This window comes from Alexandromys fortis, unplaced genomic scaffold (assembly GCF_014885135.2).
Source record: "Alexandromys fortis isolate MF-2015 unplaced genomic scaffold, M_Fortis_MF-2015_v1.1 scaffold_112, whole genome shotgun sequence".
NCBI classification, from domain to species: Eukaryota; Metazoa; Chordata; class Mammalia; order Rodentia; family Cricetidae; genus Alexandromys; species Alexandromys fortis.
Genome location: NW_026068013.1, coordinates 1,920,130 through 1,937,918, shown reverse-complemented (window position 1 = coordinate 1,937,918; position 17,789 = coordinate 1,920,130). Strand labels below are relative to the sequence as shown.

General features: G+C 36.9%; 1 protein-coding gene across 1 annotated transcript in view; it reads left to right on the top strand.

The window, feature by feature from the left end:
* The window catches only part of Cntn5 (contactin 5), a 656,861-nt gene that overhangs the window by 593,187 nt on the left and 45,885 nt on the right, over positions 1–17,789 (top strand). Inside the window, exons 16-18 of the mRNA XM_050162227.1 lie at positions 5,220–5,369; positions 15,417–15,487; positions 17,183–17,417. Coding sequence (XP_050018184.1) covers positions 5,220–5,369; positions 15,417–15,487; positions 17,183–17,417 — 456 coding nt within the window. The remainder of the gene's footprint in view (positions 1–5,219; positions 5,370–15,416; positions 15,488–17,182; positions 17,418–17,789) is intronic.

Below are 17,789 nucleotides of genomic sequence, written 5' to 3'. Positions count from 1 at the left end.
TATATGTAGGAAGTAGTCTCTTGTGCCTATGTATTGCAGGCTAGTTCCTACTTTCTCTTCTATTAGGTTCAGTGTGATTGGATTTATATTGAGGTCTTTAATCCATTTGGACTTGAGTTTTTTGCATGGTGATAGTAATGAATCTATTTTCATTCTTCTACAGGTTGACATCCAGTTATGCCAGCACCATTTGTTGAAGATGCTTTCTTTTTTTCCATTGTATAATTTTAGCTCCTGTGTCAAAAATCAGGTGTTCATAGTTTTGTGAATTAATATCTGGGTCTTCAATTTGATTCCATTGGTCAATGTCTCTGTTTTTAAGCCAATACCAAGCTGTTTTCATTACTCGTTTGAAGTCAGGGATAATAATGCCTCCAGAAGTTCCTTTATTGAATAGGATTGTTTTAGCTATCCTGGGTTTTTTGATATTCCATATAAAGTTGATTATTGTTCTCTCAAGGTCTGTGAAGAAGTTTGTTGGGATTTTTATGGGGATTGCATTGAATCTATAGATTGCCTTTGGTAGAATTGAAATTTTTACTATATTGATCCTACAGATCCAATAGCATGGGAGATCCTTCCATTTTCTGGTATCCTCTTCATTCCTTTCTTCTAAGACTTAAAGTTCCTGTCAAAGAGATCATTCACTTCCTTGGTTAGTGTCACCCCAAGATACTTTATGCTATTTGTGGCTATTGTGAAAGGTGATGTTTCTCTGATTTCCTTCTCTGCTTCTTTATCCTTTGTATATAGAAGGGCTACTGATTTATTTTTAGTTAATCTTGTATCCTGCCACATTACTAAAGGTATTTATCAGCTATAGGAGTTCTCTGGTAGAGTTTTTGGGGTCACTTATGTATACCATCATATCATCTGCAAATAACGAAAATTTGACTTCTTTCTTTCCAATTCAAATCACTTGGTCTCCTTATGTTGTCTTATTACTATTGCTAGAAATTCAAGCACTATATTGAAGAGATATGGAGAAAGTGAACCGCCTTGTCTTGTTCCTGATTTTAATGGAATGGCTTTGAGTTTCTCTCCATTTAATTTGATGTTAGCTGTCAGCTTGCTGTATATTGCTTTTATTATATTTAGGAATGATCCAAGTATCCCTAATCTCTCCAAGACCTTTATCATAAAGGAGTGTTGAATTTTGTCAAATGCTTTTTTAACATCTAATGAAATGATCGTATGTTTTTTCTTTCAGTTTATTTATATGATGGATTACATTGATAGATTTTTGTATGTTGAACCAGCCCTGCATCTCTGGGATGAAGCCAACTTGATCATAATGGTTGATATTTTTGATGTGTTCTTGGATTTGGTTTGTCAAAATTTTATTGAGAATTTTTGCATTGATGTTCATGAAAGAGATTGGTCTGTAATTCTCCTTTTTGCTTGAGTCTTTGTGTGGTTTTGGTATCAGCTTCATAAAAAGCTTTGTTGTAGCTTCATAAAAGGAATTTAGTAATGATTCTTCTGTTTCTATTATGTAGTACACATTAAGGAGTATAGGTATTAGCTCTCCTTGGAAGTTCTGGTAGAATTCTGCATTAAAACCATCTGGTCCTGACCTTCTTTTTTTTTTTTTTTTTTTTTTTGGTTTTTCGAGACAGGGTTTCTCTATGGTTTTGGAGCCTGTTCTGGAACTAGCTCTTGTAGACCAGGCTGGTCTCGAACTCACAGAGATCCGCCTGCCTCTGCCTCCCGAGTGCTGGGATTAAAGGCATGCGCCACCACCGCCCAGCTCTGACCTTCTTTTTTGTTGGGAGTTTTTTGATAACAGCTTCTATTTCCTCGCAACTTACAGGTCTATTTAAATTATTTTCACCTGGTCTTGATTTAATTTTGGTATATGGTATTTATCTAAAAATTGTCCATTTCTTTTACATTTTCCAATTTTGTGGCATACTGGCTTTTGTTATATGACCTAATGATTCTCTGAATTTTTTCAGTGTCTGTAGTTATGTCCCCCCCTTTCATTTCTGATCATGTTAATTTGCGTGTTCTCTCACTGCCTTTTGATTAGCTTGGATAGGGATTTGTCAATCTTGTTGATTTTCTCAAAGAACCAGCTCTTTGTTTCATTGATTCTTTGGATTGTTTTCTGTGTTTCTATTTTGTTGATTTCAGCCCTCAGTTTGATTATTACCAGTCTTCTACTCCTCCTGGGTGAGTCTGCTTCTTTTTTTTTTCTAGAGCTTTCAGGTGTGATATTAAGTCTCTAATGTGAACTTTATCCATTTTCTTTATGTGGGCACTTAGTGCTATGAACTTTCATCTTAGCACTGCTTTCACAATGTCCCATGGGTTTGGGTATGTGTGTCTTCATTTTCGTTGAATTCAAGGAAGACTTTAATTTCTTTCTTATTTCTTCCTTGATCCAGTGGTGGATCAGTAGTTTACTGTACAGTTTCCATGAGTTTGTTGGCTTTCTGGTGATAGCATTGTTGTTGAATTCTAACTTTAATCCATGGTGATTTGATAAGACACAGTTGGTCACTAAAATTTTTTTGTATCTGTGGAGGTTTGCTTTGTTACCGAGTATGTGATCAATTTTCAAGAAGGTTCCATGAGATGCTGAGAAGAAGGTATATTCTTTCCTGTTTGGGTGGAATGTTCTATAGATGTCTGTTAAGTCCATTTGATTCATTACATCTGTTAGTTCGCTTATTTCTCTGTTAAGTTTCTGTCTGTTTGACCATTGGTGAGAAAGGAGTGTTGAAATCTATTAGTGTGTGGGCTTTGATGTGTGATTTGAGTTCTAGTAATGTTTCTTTTACATATGTGGGTGCTTTTATACTAGGGTCATAGATATTCAGGATTGAGACTTCATCTTGATAAATTGTTCCTGTTATGAGTATAAAGTATCCTTCTCCATCTCTTCTGATTGATTTTAGTTTGAAATCAATTTTGTTAGCTATTAGGATAGCCACACTCACTTGTTTCTTAGGTCTGTTTGATTGGAAAACCTTTTCCCAACCCTTTACTCTGAGGTAGTATTTCTTTGAGGTTGAGATGTGTTTCTTGTAAACAGAAGAATGTTGGATCCTGTTTTTGTCTCCATTCTCTTAATCTGTTCCTTTTTATAGGTGAATTGAGTCTATTGCTATTAAGCAATATTAATGACCAGTGGTTGTTAACTCTGATTGTTTTTTGTTTTTTGGGTTTTTTTTTTTTTTTGGTGGTGGTGTTTGTGTGTTTCCCTTCATTGAGCTGTGTTGGTGGAGGGTTGTCAGATGTCTGTGCTATTGTGGGTGTTGTTGGCTTCCTTGGATTGAGGTTTTCCTTCTAGTACTTTCTTAAGGCTGGGTTTGTAGATATGTATTGTTTAAATCTGGTTTTGTCATGAAATATCTTGTTTTCTCTATCCAAGACCTTCTGGCTTTCATGGTTTCCATTGAGAAGTCAGTTGTAATTCTGATAGCTTTACCGTTATATGTTACTTGATCTTTTTCCTTTGCAGCTCTTAGTAATCCTTTTTTATTCTGTATGTTTTATGTTTTGATTATTATATGACAAGGGGATGATTTTTTTGATCCAGTCTATTTGGTGTTCTGTATGCTCCTTGTACTTTCATAGGAATATGCTTCTTTAGGTTGAAAAGTTTTCTTCTATAATTTTGTTGAATATATTTTCTGGGCCTTTGAGCTGGAATTTTCCTTTTTCTACCCCAATTATCCTTAGGTTTGGTCTTTTTATTGTGTCCCATATTTCCTGAATGTTTTGTGATGAGAATTTGTTGGTTTTGCTGTTTTCTTTGATCAATGAATCTATTTCCTCTATAGTATCTTCAGCATCTGAGATTCTTTCTTCTATCTCTTGTATTCTGTTGGTTATATTTGTCTCCATAGTTCCTGTTTGTTTACCCATATTTTCCAAATTCAGCCATCCCTTGGTTTGTGTTTTCTTTATTACATCCATTTCATTCTTCAAGTCTTGAACTGTTTCCTTTACCTGTTTGATTGCTTTTTCTTGGTTTTCTTGGGTATATTTGAGGGATTTATTAATTTCTTCTAATTTTTTGTTTGTCTTCTCTTCCATTTCTTTAAGAAAGTTTTTCACTTTCTGTTTAAGAATCTCCATCATTTTTATAAGGTTACGTTTTAAGTTTATTTCTTCTACTTCTTCTGTGTTAGGGTGTTCAAGTCTTCCTGCTGCATGTTCATTGGATTCTGGTGTTATCATGTTGCTTTTCAGGTTGTTGGCAAAATTTTTGCATTAGCTCCTGCGCATCTCTTAGTTCAAATGAAGCCAGCAGTGTCTTGACGTCTTGGTCCAATCATTGCTGTGGCTGACCGTTTACTTGAGAGTTTTTCTTGGTCTGCCCTCTCTTAGGTCCCCTCAGCACTGGAGCTGGCTCTCAGATCCCCTCTGCCCTGAAACAGACTGTGCTAGGGGATCCAAGGACTCCAGAGATGAAAAGGAGTGCTTGAGGGCAAGATGGGATTGTGGTAAAGAAAGCCAGTAGCCCGGGACATATCCCTCTTGATGGCCAGAAAATTTAGAGAATTGGAGGGGGCATGGATTCAGTTCCCCGAGACTGCCTGGCTGGGCAGCCACCTGATCATTGATTTTAAACATGTGGAGGTCAGTGCCAACCTTGACGATTGCAGTTTCAGTGATAGAGGAGCTGGTGTGGTCTGATAAATAAATAGTCAAGAGAGAATGGGATATGGTTTTCTAAAGACAATCGTAAGAAGTTTCATAGAATCAAAGTATGGTATGAAAATTATTCCAAGAAGAGATCAGAGTTTGTACCTAGTCCTCACATGCTGTCATTTCTAACTAAAAGATATATTCATGAGTTGTTGTGGACAGGAAACAAATTATGTTTGTGAGTATAAAAAACATATCCCTAGAAACTGAAGAGAACTCTGTTTCTAGTGGGACTTAGCCTCTTCTCTAGGGCTGAGGATGGGGAAAGGATTTTTAGTGTAGATCATGCTAAGTTCTTTGATAGCCAGATGAGAGGAATTCTAGTGGCCTACAAACAACTTCAGCATATGCAGTGCTTACTTCCTGAAAGTTCATTTTGTCATAGCAGTTATACATAGTAATGTACTATGAGGAAGCAGGATCATGGCCAGGTATTATGAGAAATGACTGCATGGAATGAGGAAGTAGGGATTAGTAATGGTGACATCATTGACCAACATGCATTTGTAGCATTTCTCCAGCTTGTTAATAGCATGAACTCTGCTCCTTCTCTGTAGTCCCAGAAGTCATCACAGGAGACATGGAATCAGCAATGGCTGTGGACCTAAATCCCTGGGTAGAATATGAATTCCGAGTAGTGGCCACCAATCCAATTGGGACAGGAGATCCAAGCATCCCATCTCGAATGATCCGCACAAATGAGGCAGGTAAGAACCACTGCACAAATCTCCTGTTTCATAAGCCTCTCATCACTCTGAAAGGAAGCTGAATTAATCATGACTGCTCCATGACTTTCCTGATGCATTTTCCTAGTATCCTGAATTTATTTTCTTTAAAATAATTATTTTTCTTCTTTTCAGCCATTTTATCACTGCTTTCGTAACAAAAATTTATGAAATCTATTATTTGTCCTCCCATCCTTAAACATAACTTTTCATGAAATGCAGGCAATTTATTTATTCTTCTAAGAAACCCCATAAAATCCAGGATAGTTTAATTTACCTTTCTATTCCTCAGTGATTGTTCTTACCTTCAATTACAATCTACTTGCTTAGGCTGCTCTTTGCCGCCCTTCACCACCTAACCTGTGTAAATTACATGTTTACACTTTGAAGAGAAAAACAGAGCCCCTCCTTAACCTGGTGCTTTCTGGAACACTGTATACATGAGCTATCCATCTGCTACATATCTTAGAAAAACCAAGGGTTCTTCCTAGTCTTCCAGAATAAATTTATCTAATTGAAAAAAAACACCCAAATGACCATATCAAGGAAACTAATTGCTTTCAGGATGAGTAACTCTCCTAAGCTTTTAAAGTATGAATCTACTTGTGCTATTAAAATTTTGTTAACAAGCCACCATTGCATCTTAAGCCAAACCATGTTCAGATGATGCATTTCAAAGATTTTGTCTAGCTTTATACCTGCCTTGGTCATAGATTGCTGTCTTAAATTTTATGGATGCATGGCATACTTTATTCCATTAAAGTCTAACGGAAGAGGAAAGATGCTGTGAAAGTGTGTGCAGAGTGTGCCTCTCACAGTGAGCTGGGAAGGTGAGCACTGCCCACTTTATACTGCTTCGCTTGACATCAAATTCAGCTGGACCTCCTAATGGCATAGAACCAAGTGCCGAATTTTGTAGATGTTTCTTCAGGAAGCACAGATCAAAAGACACCAGTATACTGAGGTAGCAGTCCCCAGTAACACACTTTGCCTCTATTAAGTACCTATTTTATATTCCAATATGACATTATTCTAATGGACCAACTAAACTTTCAAAATGGAGAGCTACATTGGAAGGGAAAATTGTCTTAACATTATGATATTGAGATTATGAGAGATTATGCCTCTGTAAATTTCTATTAATAAAAAACCTAAAATTTTAAAAAAGAAAAAGTACTTCAATTGAAGTATTTCTATGTCAAAAGTGCTTCTTTCTCATATACCAAAAAGAAATTTTTTGCAGTTTTCCCAAAGAATACATTTTAGTACTTTTGGTCATCAAAACACTTCCAAGAAGATAATATAACCAATAGAATAGGCTAGGCTGTCACCGGAGAACATGTCAGCACATGCTATGTACTTGATTCCAGGAGTCCTTAGAAAACTCAGTACTTCGTACAATGAATATACACCAAAAAAGCAAGCTTTACACCCCAAATGTATAATTTAGTTCAGTCCAATGTCTTGGCATAAGGAGGTCAAACTAGCATAGAAAATGTCTATTTTTACTGTGGTGCACATTTATATTTATAGAGCAATTTCGATTTTCTTACAAGTTTTAATTAGATTATCCAGAGAGAGAGAAAGATATAAATAGATTACATGTTTAATTAATGAAATGTGCTGCTCTCATCAAACTAACGTGTAAATTTGAAAGACAACAGTGTGAATGTTTTATTATTTCAAAGACGTCGCAAGAGAGATGATTATAGATTAAGAAATGAATATGAAAATATGAGATGTTGAAACAGAAAAACAAAATGAATATAAGAGCAGCAGCTGTTTCTTGTCTTGAACCTCACCATTCTACAACTAATACGTTAGAAACCTCTGAACTGTCAGTAAGAAGGGCAACTGTGAAACTTGCCATTGGGAAGTTTTTACATTCTTTGTCTAGTAACAGCCATTACTTCTAAATCTTTTCATATACTGCTAAATAGAGCTTAGTGTATGTGTGCGTGCATTTGCGTGCACACGTGCACACACACATACACACGTGCATATATGTGAAGCTTATTGAGTTACATGAGTTTAGAATTGAATTAATGTTCAGGTGTGTCATTTACTAGCTTGCTGAACACAGGCAAGGGTGTCTAAGGCTTTCTTATTAGCATTTGTCAAATTAGGAAAATATTCTCCAGTCTTCTTGCTGTTGCTGTTGCAAACACGATGACAAAAAAAAAAAAAAAAAAAAAAAAAAAAAAAAAAAGGAAGGGAGGGAAGGAGGGACTTCAGGGAATGGTGGGGGCAGAAGGGTTTCTTCGGCTTTTCCTTCCAGGTCACACAATCTGTCACTGATGCAAGTCTAGACAGGGACTTGATGCAAACACCATGGAGGAATGCTGCTTGCCAGCTTGCTCATTTCCTCATTGGATCACTCATAGTCTGTTTCTCAGATAACTTACCCACACAATCCAGGATCAGAATCAATGGATGGTACCTGGACTGGATCCTCCTATAATCAAGAAAATACCCCACAAAGATGCCCAATGGCCAATTTGGTCTAGGCAATGTTTCAAATGAGTCTCTTCTGTCAAATGGCTGTAAGTGTGTCAAGTTGACAAATAGTGCTAACAAGGACATGTTGTAGCCTACTTCTCTTGATCCTTGTATTACATAAGAAACTGCACATAAGTATTAACATCTCTGTTGTTATTACAACCATCTTCATTCACTGGGTTGTTATTTTATAAGAAGGGAATTTAAGCAATGATGAGCATGCAAAAGTCTCTTTTATATTGATGATATGTTTTCAGATAAATGTATATGGGCTAAATATCTCCCTACCAAGCCCACTAGGGACCCTCACACACAGCCATTTTATTCTTCTTTTTACTTAGTAATGTGTCTGTAAGGGCATATTTTTTTCATCAAAAAATACTCTCTGCTACATGATGTGTACTGTTACTTTATTTTTTATAATGATTTCGATTTAGCTTTAGGGGTCTGTTGCTTGTTATAATTTCTGTCTTATTTTAATCTTACTGGGACCATTTCTTTTACATAATATAATTAAATTACTCATTGGCTTGAAGAAAGTCATAATGTTCACTTAATGGTATTTTCTTTAATTTTGCCAAGTATTTCAGCAGAATATATTTTCTTTAAGACAGAGGAAGACTAAAAAACTAAAACCCTCCTAGCTTGGGCCCTTTGGTGACAGCAGTGTATGACCACTTTGTGGTTTCTAACTTTCTCCAGTAAATCATTCCGTTCAACTCTTATTTGGTCTGGTTTCCAAATGTCCCTTAAAAGCCATACTATCAATACATAGACTTTCAGAGAAAACAAATCAGGCTTATCTTAAACAGTGTTAGCATTTTTGTACCATTAAGCTATTTTTACTAAGGAGCCAGAATATGTATTTATCACAATAGGATTTTATTCTGTCTCCTCTGAAGTCAGATTTTCTCAATAGCAACCATGTTTCTCTGAAGATACGAACATGAAAACAGAAACAGCATCTTTTCAGGAGCAAGAAGATAAAGTACAGCTGAAGAGATTGTAATTAATAATGAGCTGAGTCTTTCTTCTGCTGCAGTGAGCCATGCAACCTCAGATGCTGAGTGAGACTGGGTAGAAAATGCGTGAAAGGAACAGGGCAGTCAGCCTTACTTTTCTGTCTTAGTTCTCGCTGTCTTGACCAGGGATTTCTCACCAATACCAGCTTCAATAGGGATAGATCATTTCCCTATTAAAACAAGTAGCAGAGGAGCAAGACAGCCCTGGTAGATGGCTCAGTGTTTCTGTCTTCCACCAGAGGCAACATTGAGCTTCAGAGTTTTATACAAGAACTCTCAATCCCACATTGAACTCCCTAAGCAACAGAGGAAAAGGTAGTTTGTGGAACACTGCATATTTCTAGGGCTTAGCAAGCAGGTGGGCGGAACAGTCACAGTGGGGGCAAAGGGCACCATGGAAGGAAACTTTGACTAGGCTTTGTGGAATGCCGCTAGAGGTTCCTATGTCCCCAAAGAGCCCATACCGTCTCATAAGAAGAAGCGTGTAAACAAAAGAAGTCTTGGCAACATCTAACAACCAGTGAGAGATTATGAGATGACTTCAAATACATAGACAGAGATGCCATCTTCTATGTAGATATATCCCTTTTCTTCTTTTGTCTGGGGAGTACCTGTCAAAGTGGCAGTTTCAGGGTGAGAAAGGAAGCAGAAATGAGATGGAAGAGACTGAGCACAGCTCCCCAGGGTCAAACCCAAGCTAGGATGGAAGGGTAGAAAATGGGATGTTTGTGAAATTACAGTTTTTATTTAAATCAAATAGATTTTAAGTATCTAAAAATGAGACTTCCCTAGGATGCAATAGTGATGAAGAAATAGTTGGGATTGGAGTTATAGATTAGAAGTGAGTGTATGTGTGTACATGTGTGTGCACATGTGTGCATGTGTGTTTCGTTAGTACATTTTGACCATTTCTTCCATGTATTCAGATGAATTGTGGTAGGATGAGTTAGTGGATCCACAACTGGTCTCACCAGGCTCTAGTGGACAGTTATAAATTCATGGTCACACAGACAGCCTTGGTTCAACTCCATGGGACATAAAATAAAACTAAAAGTCTGGAATATGAGAAAGATTTGTAGTGAAAGATCAGTAGTGAAAAGGAGATTCAGCAGAAGCAAGCAGACAAAGCACATTAAGAGATAGTGGTGGGAAGAGAATGAGGCTGTTTCTACAAATGGACTGGTCTGCTCTGTTCACAGGCTACTGCAATGTAGGAAGCATGTGTCTGGGAAAGACTTCCATCTGCATGTCTGCTTGATACATCTAGCTGTAAGAGTATTGATTCCTTAAATGTAAAGATAATATGTTTTCTTGGCCATAAAAGTTTATGTCACATTTTCCATTTCAGAGTCAAAAGATAATAGGGATCAGAATTCAGGGTGCTGGGCAGTTGAGGAGCTATCTCTGGAATACGCAGTTTTATCCATGGCTTCCATCAGTATTTGGTTTTCTCTGCTTCTTTAGCCTTCTTTTCGCTATAAGAAACAAAATAAGAAACAAAAGAAAAAATGTAAATGCAGGAGGACCAGGAAGTCAGAGCCAGTCTCAACTACCCAGCAAATTCAAGGCCAGTCATGAATTCATGAAAAATTATTTAAAACAACAACAACAACAAAAACAAACCTGAGCAGATAAGCAGATATTAATAATTTCAGAAGACAGATTGGATGATGAAATAGGAAGACTGGGATTCAGCTCAGATCTTTGTAATGTCCCTGGAAACTGTCACTCTGCCTGTTTAAAGTCGTCTGCCCCACTGAGAACAAAAACAGCAGTTAGCTCTCCAGGAGGTGAAGATGGATGCAAATAAATAAATAAATAAATAAATAAATAAATAAATAAATAAACACACACTAGCTCAGAATTGAGAATAGGTGGGGATGTTGTTTGGTGCTGGTTTGAGAGTTTCTGCTTTGAGGGACTCTAATTTCTAAGCTTTCTACATACTTGATGTTGTTGGTAATTGTTAATGGGAATATTTAAGTTCAATTCTACTAGAAAAATGTCTTGAAATGTCCCTCTGACTACCATCCCTGTGTAGCCAACCCCTCACTCTCTCCATTCTCCTGTATCTTTGCTTCATACCTCATACTGGCTACTCGGATAACCACTCAGCATCTTAATTACAAAGACTGCCCATGGTCTTTAGCAAATCTGTATGATCTAATGAGCCATGTAAACACTAAGAGAAATTGGAGACTTCTTTTGTTTGGTTTTTAATTAAGCTGTGGTGGTAATGTGTAACATGTTATTCAAACAATGACATTTATCAAGAGCCCTGTGATATTCCAGCCTATTTATACGAAGGGAATGCTTTCTACTTTGCTCATTCTGGATACTGACAAGAAGGATTTCACTGTTTAAGAAAAAAAGAGAAAATAGCTCACATATCAGCATGCCAGATAAGACGTGAAACAGTTAAGCGTTTGAATCTCATGTGTAAAGTCTCAACTGGATGTTCTATCTGTGAAGGGTGATTGCTCAGAAATAAATGCAGGAGAATCAGTTTAACTGCTCAGCATGTGTGTAAACTTGATCCCCTGAGTTAATAAATTCGTGACATTTATCAGTAGCTGACTGAGGGAGAAGGCTACCTCAATGCCTAATTCTAAATCAGCTTTTCACTAATTAAATTGAAGATATATTTGGTTTAAAAATATGTATTTCTCTGAAAGCATTTATGAGATTTTGATTTTATGGATTTTATGCTTCTAACAAGAATTATAGAACGCTCATACCAAAAGGTCTCTGGGAGATTAAGTCAAATATATTATTTCATAATGTATTATAAACAAAAGGGTTATAATTAAAATCAGCAAGCTCCCCTGCAGTGTGGCAGAGATAATGACTGTGTGTCACCACACTGAAAAGGAAATGCATGAGCATGCCAACTAGCATATCTGCATGTAATTAGGAAATGTAAGCCAAGCAGAATTAGAGGGAGCAGCGTTAGATCTCAGCAGCAAAGCATGGGCCTTGGCTGCAGCTCTCAAGACCTGTGACTGCCATCAGCTGGTCGCAAACATCTAAGAAGCTTTTCAAAATCCATGCACATGCATTATTGAAACACTAGCAGTCAAAGGCCATTTTTGGTATTGTGCAAGTTTCATTGAAATGGTGATAGAGCAAGGCAAAGAAGATCTTAGCCCTTTGCATTTATTTACTCTTTGACTACAGCTTAACTTGTCCCCAAATGTCATACTGAGCAGTTCACTTTCAGAGCGTATCTTACCACACAGGTTATTTATAGATAATTTAACCTGGAAATTACTCTTACAACATTGTGTTAATTTAGAAAAAGTTTTATTTTGCTTTCACAGTCTTTGGAAACCTCAAATATTTATTAGTCACTCCTTATTTCTTTTATGTGTGTTTTATTTTATGCACATGTCTGTGCACCACTTTAGTGCCTAATGTATGTGGAGCCCAGAAGAGGGTACCAGACCCCCTGGACATGAACTTACAGTGGTTGGGAGCCGCTGTGTGAGGACCAAGCCATCTCTCCAGCCCCATTACTACTTACATTCTTAGCACAATTTTTTACTCAGAAAGTTAAAATTTTTGAAAAATTAAATATATTTTCTAAATCAGAACCATGAATGTCCTGTGCACTGCTCCTTTCAGACTCCCAGAGCTCCAACTTTATTGTTCTTTATGTTCAATTCTTTTTTTTTAAAGATTTATTTATTTACTATATATACAGTGTTCTAACTGCATGCTAGAAGAGGGCACCAGATCTCATTGTAGATGGCTTTGAATCATTGTGTGGTTGCAGGGAATTGAACTTGCGGCCTCTGAAAGACTAGCTAGTGATCCAAACCCCTTCTAAATTTTAGATTCTGGTGGGTTTGAGGAGATGCTCACATTGGAGCTCATAGCTCATTCCTTAACTCCAACCCAGAGGCTCTGAGCATCCCATTATTTTAAGAGTGGAATAAAACAGAAATGGTTCTTTCCATGCCCAGACTTTTTTTTCAGAAATATGAACTCTTAGTAATTTTATCTTCAAAGAAGTGAATTCAAAAATCTAAGTTCTAGATATAAACATAGATCAATGATGTAAAAGAAGCACTTAGCCTAAATTATATTTTAAGAACAGTGTTACTCAGAATGTGTTGGCAGAGATAAATATAAAGTGGGTGCTTATAAGCATGTGTAATTACATGTATGTGTGCATTTTCTTATCAAGCAAATGTCCTAAAGGAAGCCACAATGGCCAAGTATTGACAAACTGTATCACATTTACTATTACTTTAAGTAGATATTCACTGATCGTCATGATATTCAAATTCCTGAATTAGCCAGAAACAGGCCACAGGGGCATTGCTTTAGCTCATTTTCATTGCTGTGATAAAACACTATAACCAAAAGCAACCTGGAGAGGAAAGGGCTTATCTCCATTTGTATTTGCAGTTCATCTTGAATGGAAGTCAGAAACTGAAACAGAAGTCATGGAAGAATAGTGTTTACTGGCTTTCTCCCCATGGCTTGCTCAGCCTGCTTTCTTATACAGTCCAGTACCACCTTCCAGGGTTGGCACCACCCACATTGGGCTGCCCCTCCCTCATATCAGTCATTATTTGAGATAATACCCCAAAGGCTTGCCTACAGGCTAACCTGATGGAGGCATTTTCTCAATTGAGTCTCCTCTTCCCAAAAACTCTGACTTGTTAACAGACAAGGACTGTACCAACACAGGCAGAGAGCATTTTATCATCACCCTTTTGTAAGTCTCACTGATATCATTGACAGGAAATGAACACACTTAAAGTCATATTCAATTTCACTGAGGTCTTCGCAGGAAAAGTCCCAAGGCATATGGGTATGTTTCTCTGTTACAACAGCAATAACTATGATTTCAAGTGACCTGTGTGCCCAATGAAGAGCCCACTATTCTCCAACAGATTGTTTTAAATCCATGCTCACAAAAATGATCCTGGCTGAACTCAGTAGATCTCAAAAAGTGAAAATAATGTTTGACAGGTAATTGTAGGGAGAAAAAGAGTTAATGGGGTGGGAAACAAGCAAGGGTACTTGAGATTGTAGTAATAAGAGTGAACTATATACATGTATGGAACTGTCAAATAAAAAAATTCAATAAATACTTTTAAAAGTTCATTTAAAAAGTGATTTTCTCACTGTTCATATTAACTAGGACATATTGACTACTTCAGAATACTGTCTTTCTATCTTAATTGAATCTTATGTGGTTTCTTTGTATGAAGGTAACAACTCTCTAACTCCAGATACTTCTGAGGGAACCCATGGTAGTGAACTCCATAGCCTGTAGAATGCATGGGGTTGTGGAAGGAAAAATGGACAGCTGCTGCAGTGTGTACTGCACGTCCTACAGTAACTCTTGCAAGCACTTCAACAGGAGAATTACACCCAAGGGGAAAAGAGACCAATGGCATTTAAAAGGGTGTCCAACTGAACAACAATTAAGATTTTAATGTACATCATTATTAATTTCACAGGTTTTTCTTTCCCACTTCGCTGATCCAAGAAGCATTCTTCTTATTTTTCTTTCTCATACTATAAAAATAAATCTGCCTAAGGTTTCTCACAGTATATAAAATGTTACATATAAAATATATACTAACAATTAATGTCCTTTCATCCCACAGGTAATGTGAGTTCATTGCTCATGTGTATATCAATATTGTCTTAACTATATGCTGGAATACAAAGGCAAGATTGGAGTGTAAAATTGTGAAGGCGGGCACAGACTCTGAAAAATTGTTTATTTTAATAGTTTTTCTCCTGTTAACAACACTTCACTGGAAAATATTCCTTTCAGCTGCAGATTTGTGGTTTGGTGCAATGAAGGGGAAATTTGTTCTTCTGACACATTTATTCTTTTAATCGTTATTCATTTGTAAAACTTGCACTGAGTGACTCTGTATGTGCAAGGGGGAAAAAGATTGATTTTTGACAGTTCTTTTTAATGCTTACTCATTTAAATAGATTCTCACACAGTGGCATTATGGGTATGTTTTCCTTAAAGTATAGATCCTGAGATAGTGCAGGTCTGGACCTGTGAATTTTTCCAGAACTTTTGCAGACCCCAGGATGATAAAAAGAAATATAACAGTAGCAGAGAGAAGAGAGGGCCATTGAAAGTGTGGAATTTACCCAACCTTAGTAAATACCCTATCTTTGGTGTTAAGTATGTCTTAATTTATATATATATATATACATATATATACATATATGTGTATATATGTGTGTGATATATAATCGATATACATATATGTGCATATATAATCAGTACACATGTAATGTATACAATCAATACAGTATATATATATGTGTGTGTGTGTAATCAGTTGTCTCAGAGAGCAAGGTATCTATAATATATTTTGTCTTAGTATTTAATGTGTAGATTCTAATGGAAAGCAACTCTGTTTCATTTTAATAGTCTACAAAATCTAAGTAGGATGATAATGGTCTAGGGAAATCATACGTGTATTTATTCTCTTCAGCCTCCATGCATTTTTATCCACAGTTCCAAAGACAGCGCCCAGCAATGTAAGTGGAAGAAGTGGAAGAAGGCATGAACTGGTGATCGCCTGGGAGGTAAAAATAATCACTGTACAAGTATCAGGACAGGTTGATTGCTCAGAAACTAGGGCTCTGTCCAGAGACTCTGCTCTGGTATAAGGCTGGGTGTTTCTGTCTGAATGAAGAAACAGTCTGAGGATTTGCTACTCAGATGAGTGAGATCTAGGTAAGTCCTTCTCATCCTCAGCCCAGGTCCCAGACAACCCTTGCTAAGTCATTGGTATGCTTGCATTAACACAGGGTTTCTCTGAACGAGCTTGACTCACTCAAGCAGCCCCTTGGAAATTGCTCTGGAAACTTAGATTACTTGTGTAGTGTTAATTCTTTTCTAATCAAGTAGCCACCTCGACTTCTTTGGAAACTGAATCCATGAGAGGAAGGACACCACCACACTGAGTACATGGTCCCTGGTTTATTCCAACTTATAACACAGTCCTACTGTGAGGGGAGAGTTCCTAGTTCTGCAGACTGAAACAGGGTCACCACTCTGGCACCGTCTCTGACAATCAGAATCAGGACCAGAATTCCCAAGGTTGTGTCACAATACAGAGCTCATCATACAATCTCCAAATACCTTTTGATAGTCAAAAGAATGAGGATGGAATAAGTAAGAAAAATACACTTTACCATGAAGTCTATTTTTATTTTTTTGCTATTAGATAACATCATTACAAAATGTAGCTACACAACTAATGAGCTCCACCCTAACCACAAAATTTGGTCGTGTTTGCTGGAGAAATGAGACTGTCTTAGAGAACACTGAAAATATGTGGATAGCAGGAAGATTTCACCAATGCATTGTCTGTCATATTCTTCCATCCATTCCTTTCATAAATAAATTTTTCTGCCTTGTGTTAACATTTCTGCAAAGCTATTTATTTCCCCACATCTGACCCCACTGAGGCTCTCCTATGACCTTGACTTAATAAACTTTGTCTCTTCCTCTACTCTGGTTTATTATGTACTAGTTTATCTTTAAGTGGGATTCAAGCTTGAAAATTTAACACAAAATTACTGGATATCTACAAGGCATCGTATGCTCTGTTAGTTAAGTAACTGGTGGCTTCCCGGCATTGCCTAATCAATACAGTTACTTCTCTCTATAATCTGCAATTAAAATTTTTAAATAAATTTAAATGCAAGCCATATATAGCACAAGAAGTTTTAAAAAATGTGTAACAGTCCAGAGTGGATTTGCTTATTTGTTTGTTTTCGCAAATTGGGAAAACACAGACACAAAAGAAAAGGACTCTGGAAGATAGGTTGTGAGTTGATGTCTCTTTGATTTGATCTACTGTGTGCTCTGAAGAGCACTGAATAAGGAGGAGAGACTTGCAACCACACCACATGGCAATTTTCCCTAACAGACTCAATTCTCCAATAGAGTTCAAGGATCGTCAGTTTATACATGTGACTAATTGAAGTAAATTTGTTCCATCTCAAGAGTTTTCTCTTGATGTAGTTAGATATAGTTTATGAAACTTGTCTCAAAAACTCTGGTGTGTTTCTTCAAATACCAGCTGATATCATTTCATTTTTTATATTATACCATTAAAGCCAAAACACATGTGCAATCTTAGTTTACAGCGTATTAAAAGTTCCGAGATTATTTTCTGTAGTGCACTGCGGCTTTAGTAATGCCAAGCATTAAGAGGAACTGTTTCTCAGCCAGCTGTTTTGTTGATCATTAACTGTACTATCCTTCTTTAGCCAGTATCAGAAGAATTTCAAAATGGGGAAGGCTTCGGCTACATCGTGGCATTCAGACCCAACGGAACACGTGGCTGGAAGGAGAAGATGGTGACATCTTCTGAGGCTTCAAAGTTCATTTACCGAGATGAAAGTGTCCCCCCTCTCACACCCTTTGAAGTCAAAGTTGGTGTTTATAATAATAAAGGCGATGGCCCCTTCAGTCCGATTGTGGTCATCTGTTCAGCGGAGGGAGGTCAGTGTCTCTACTCCATCTCTTTGATTTTTCAATATTTTATATTGGTTTTCTAATGAGAAATTGTGAGAATGTTTTAGAAAATACTGGTATGCCAATGACTCAAAATTTCACTCATTACCCCATTGTAGTTGTTAGATATAGTTTATGAAACTTCTCTCAACTGAGAAGTTTCTAATTCTTTTCTAATTTAGTTTTTAAAACAATCTTTTTTTCATTTAACATACCAATCCCAGTTCCCTCTCCCTCCCCTCCTTCTGCTCCCCACACCTTCCACCTCATCTTTTTAAAAAACATCTGAATATGTTGATTTGGGCTTCTTGTTCACTAATGATATATAACCAACATGTTTCCATTAAGTGGATAATATCA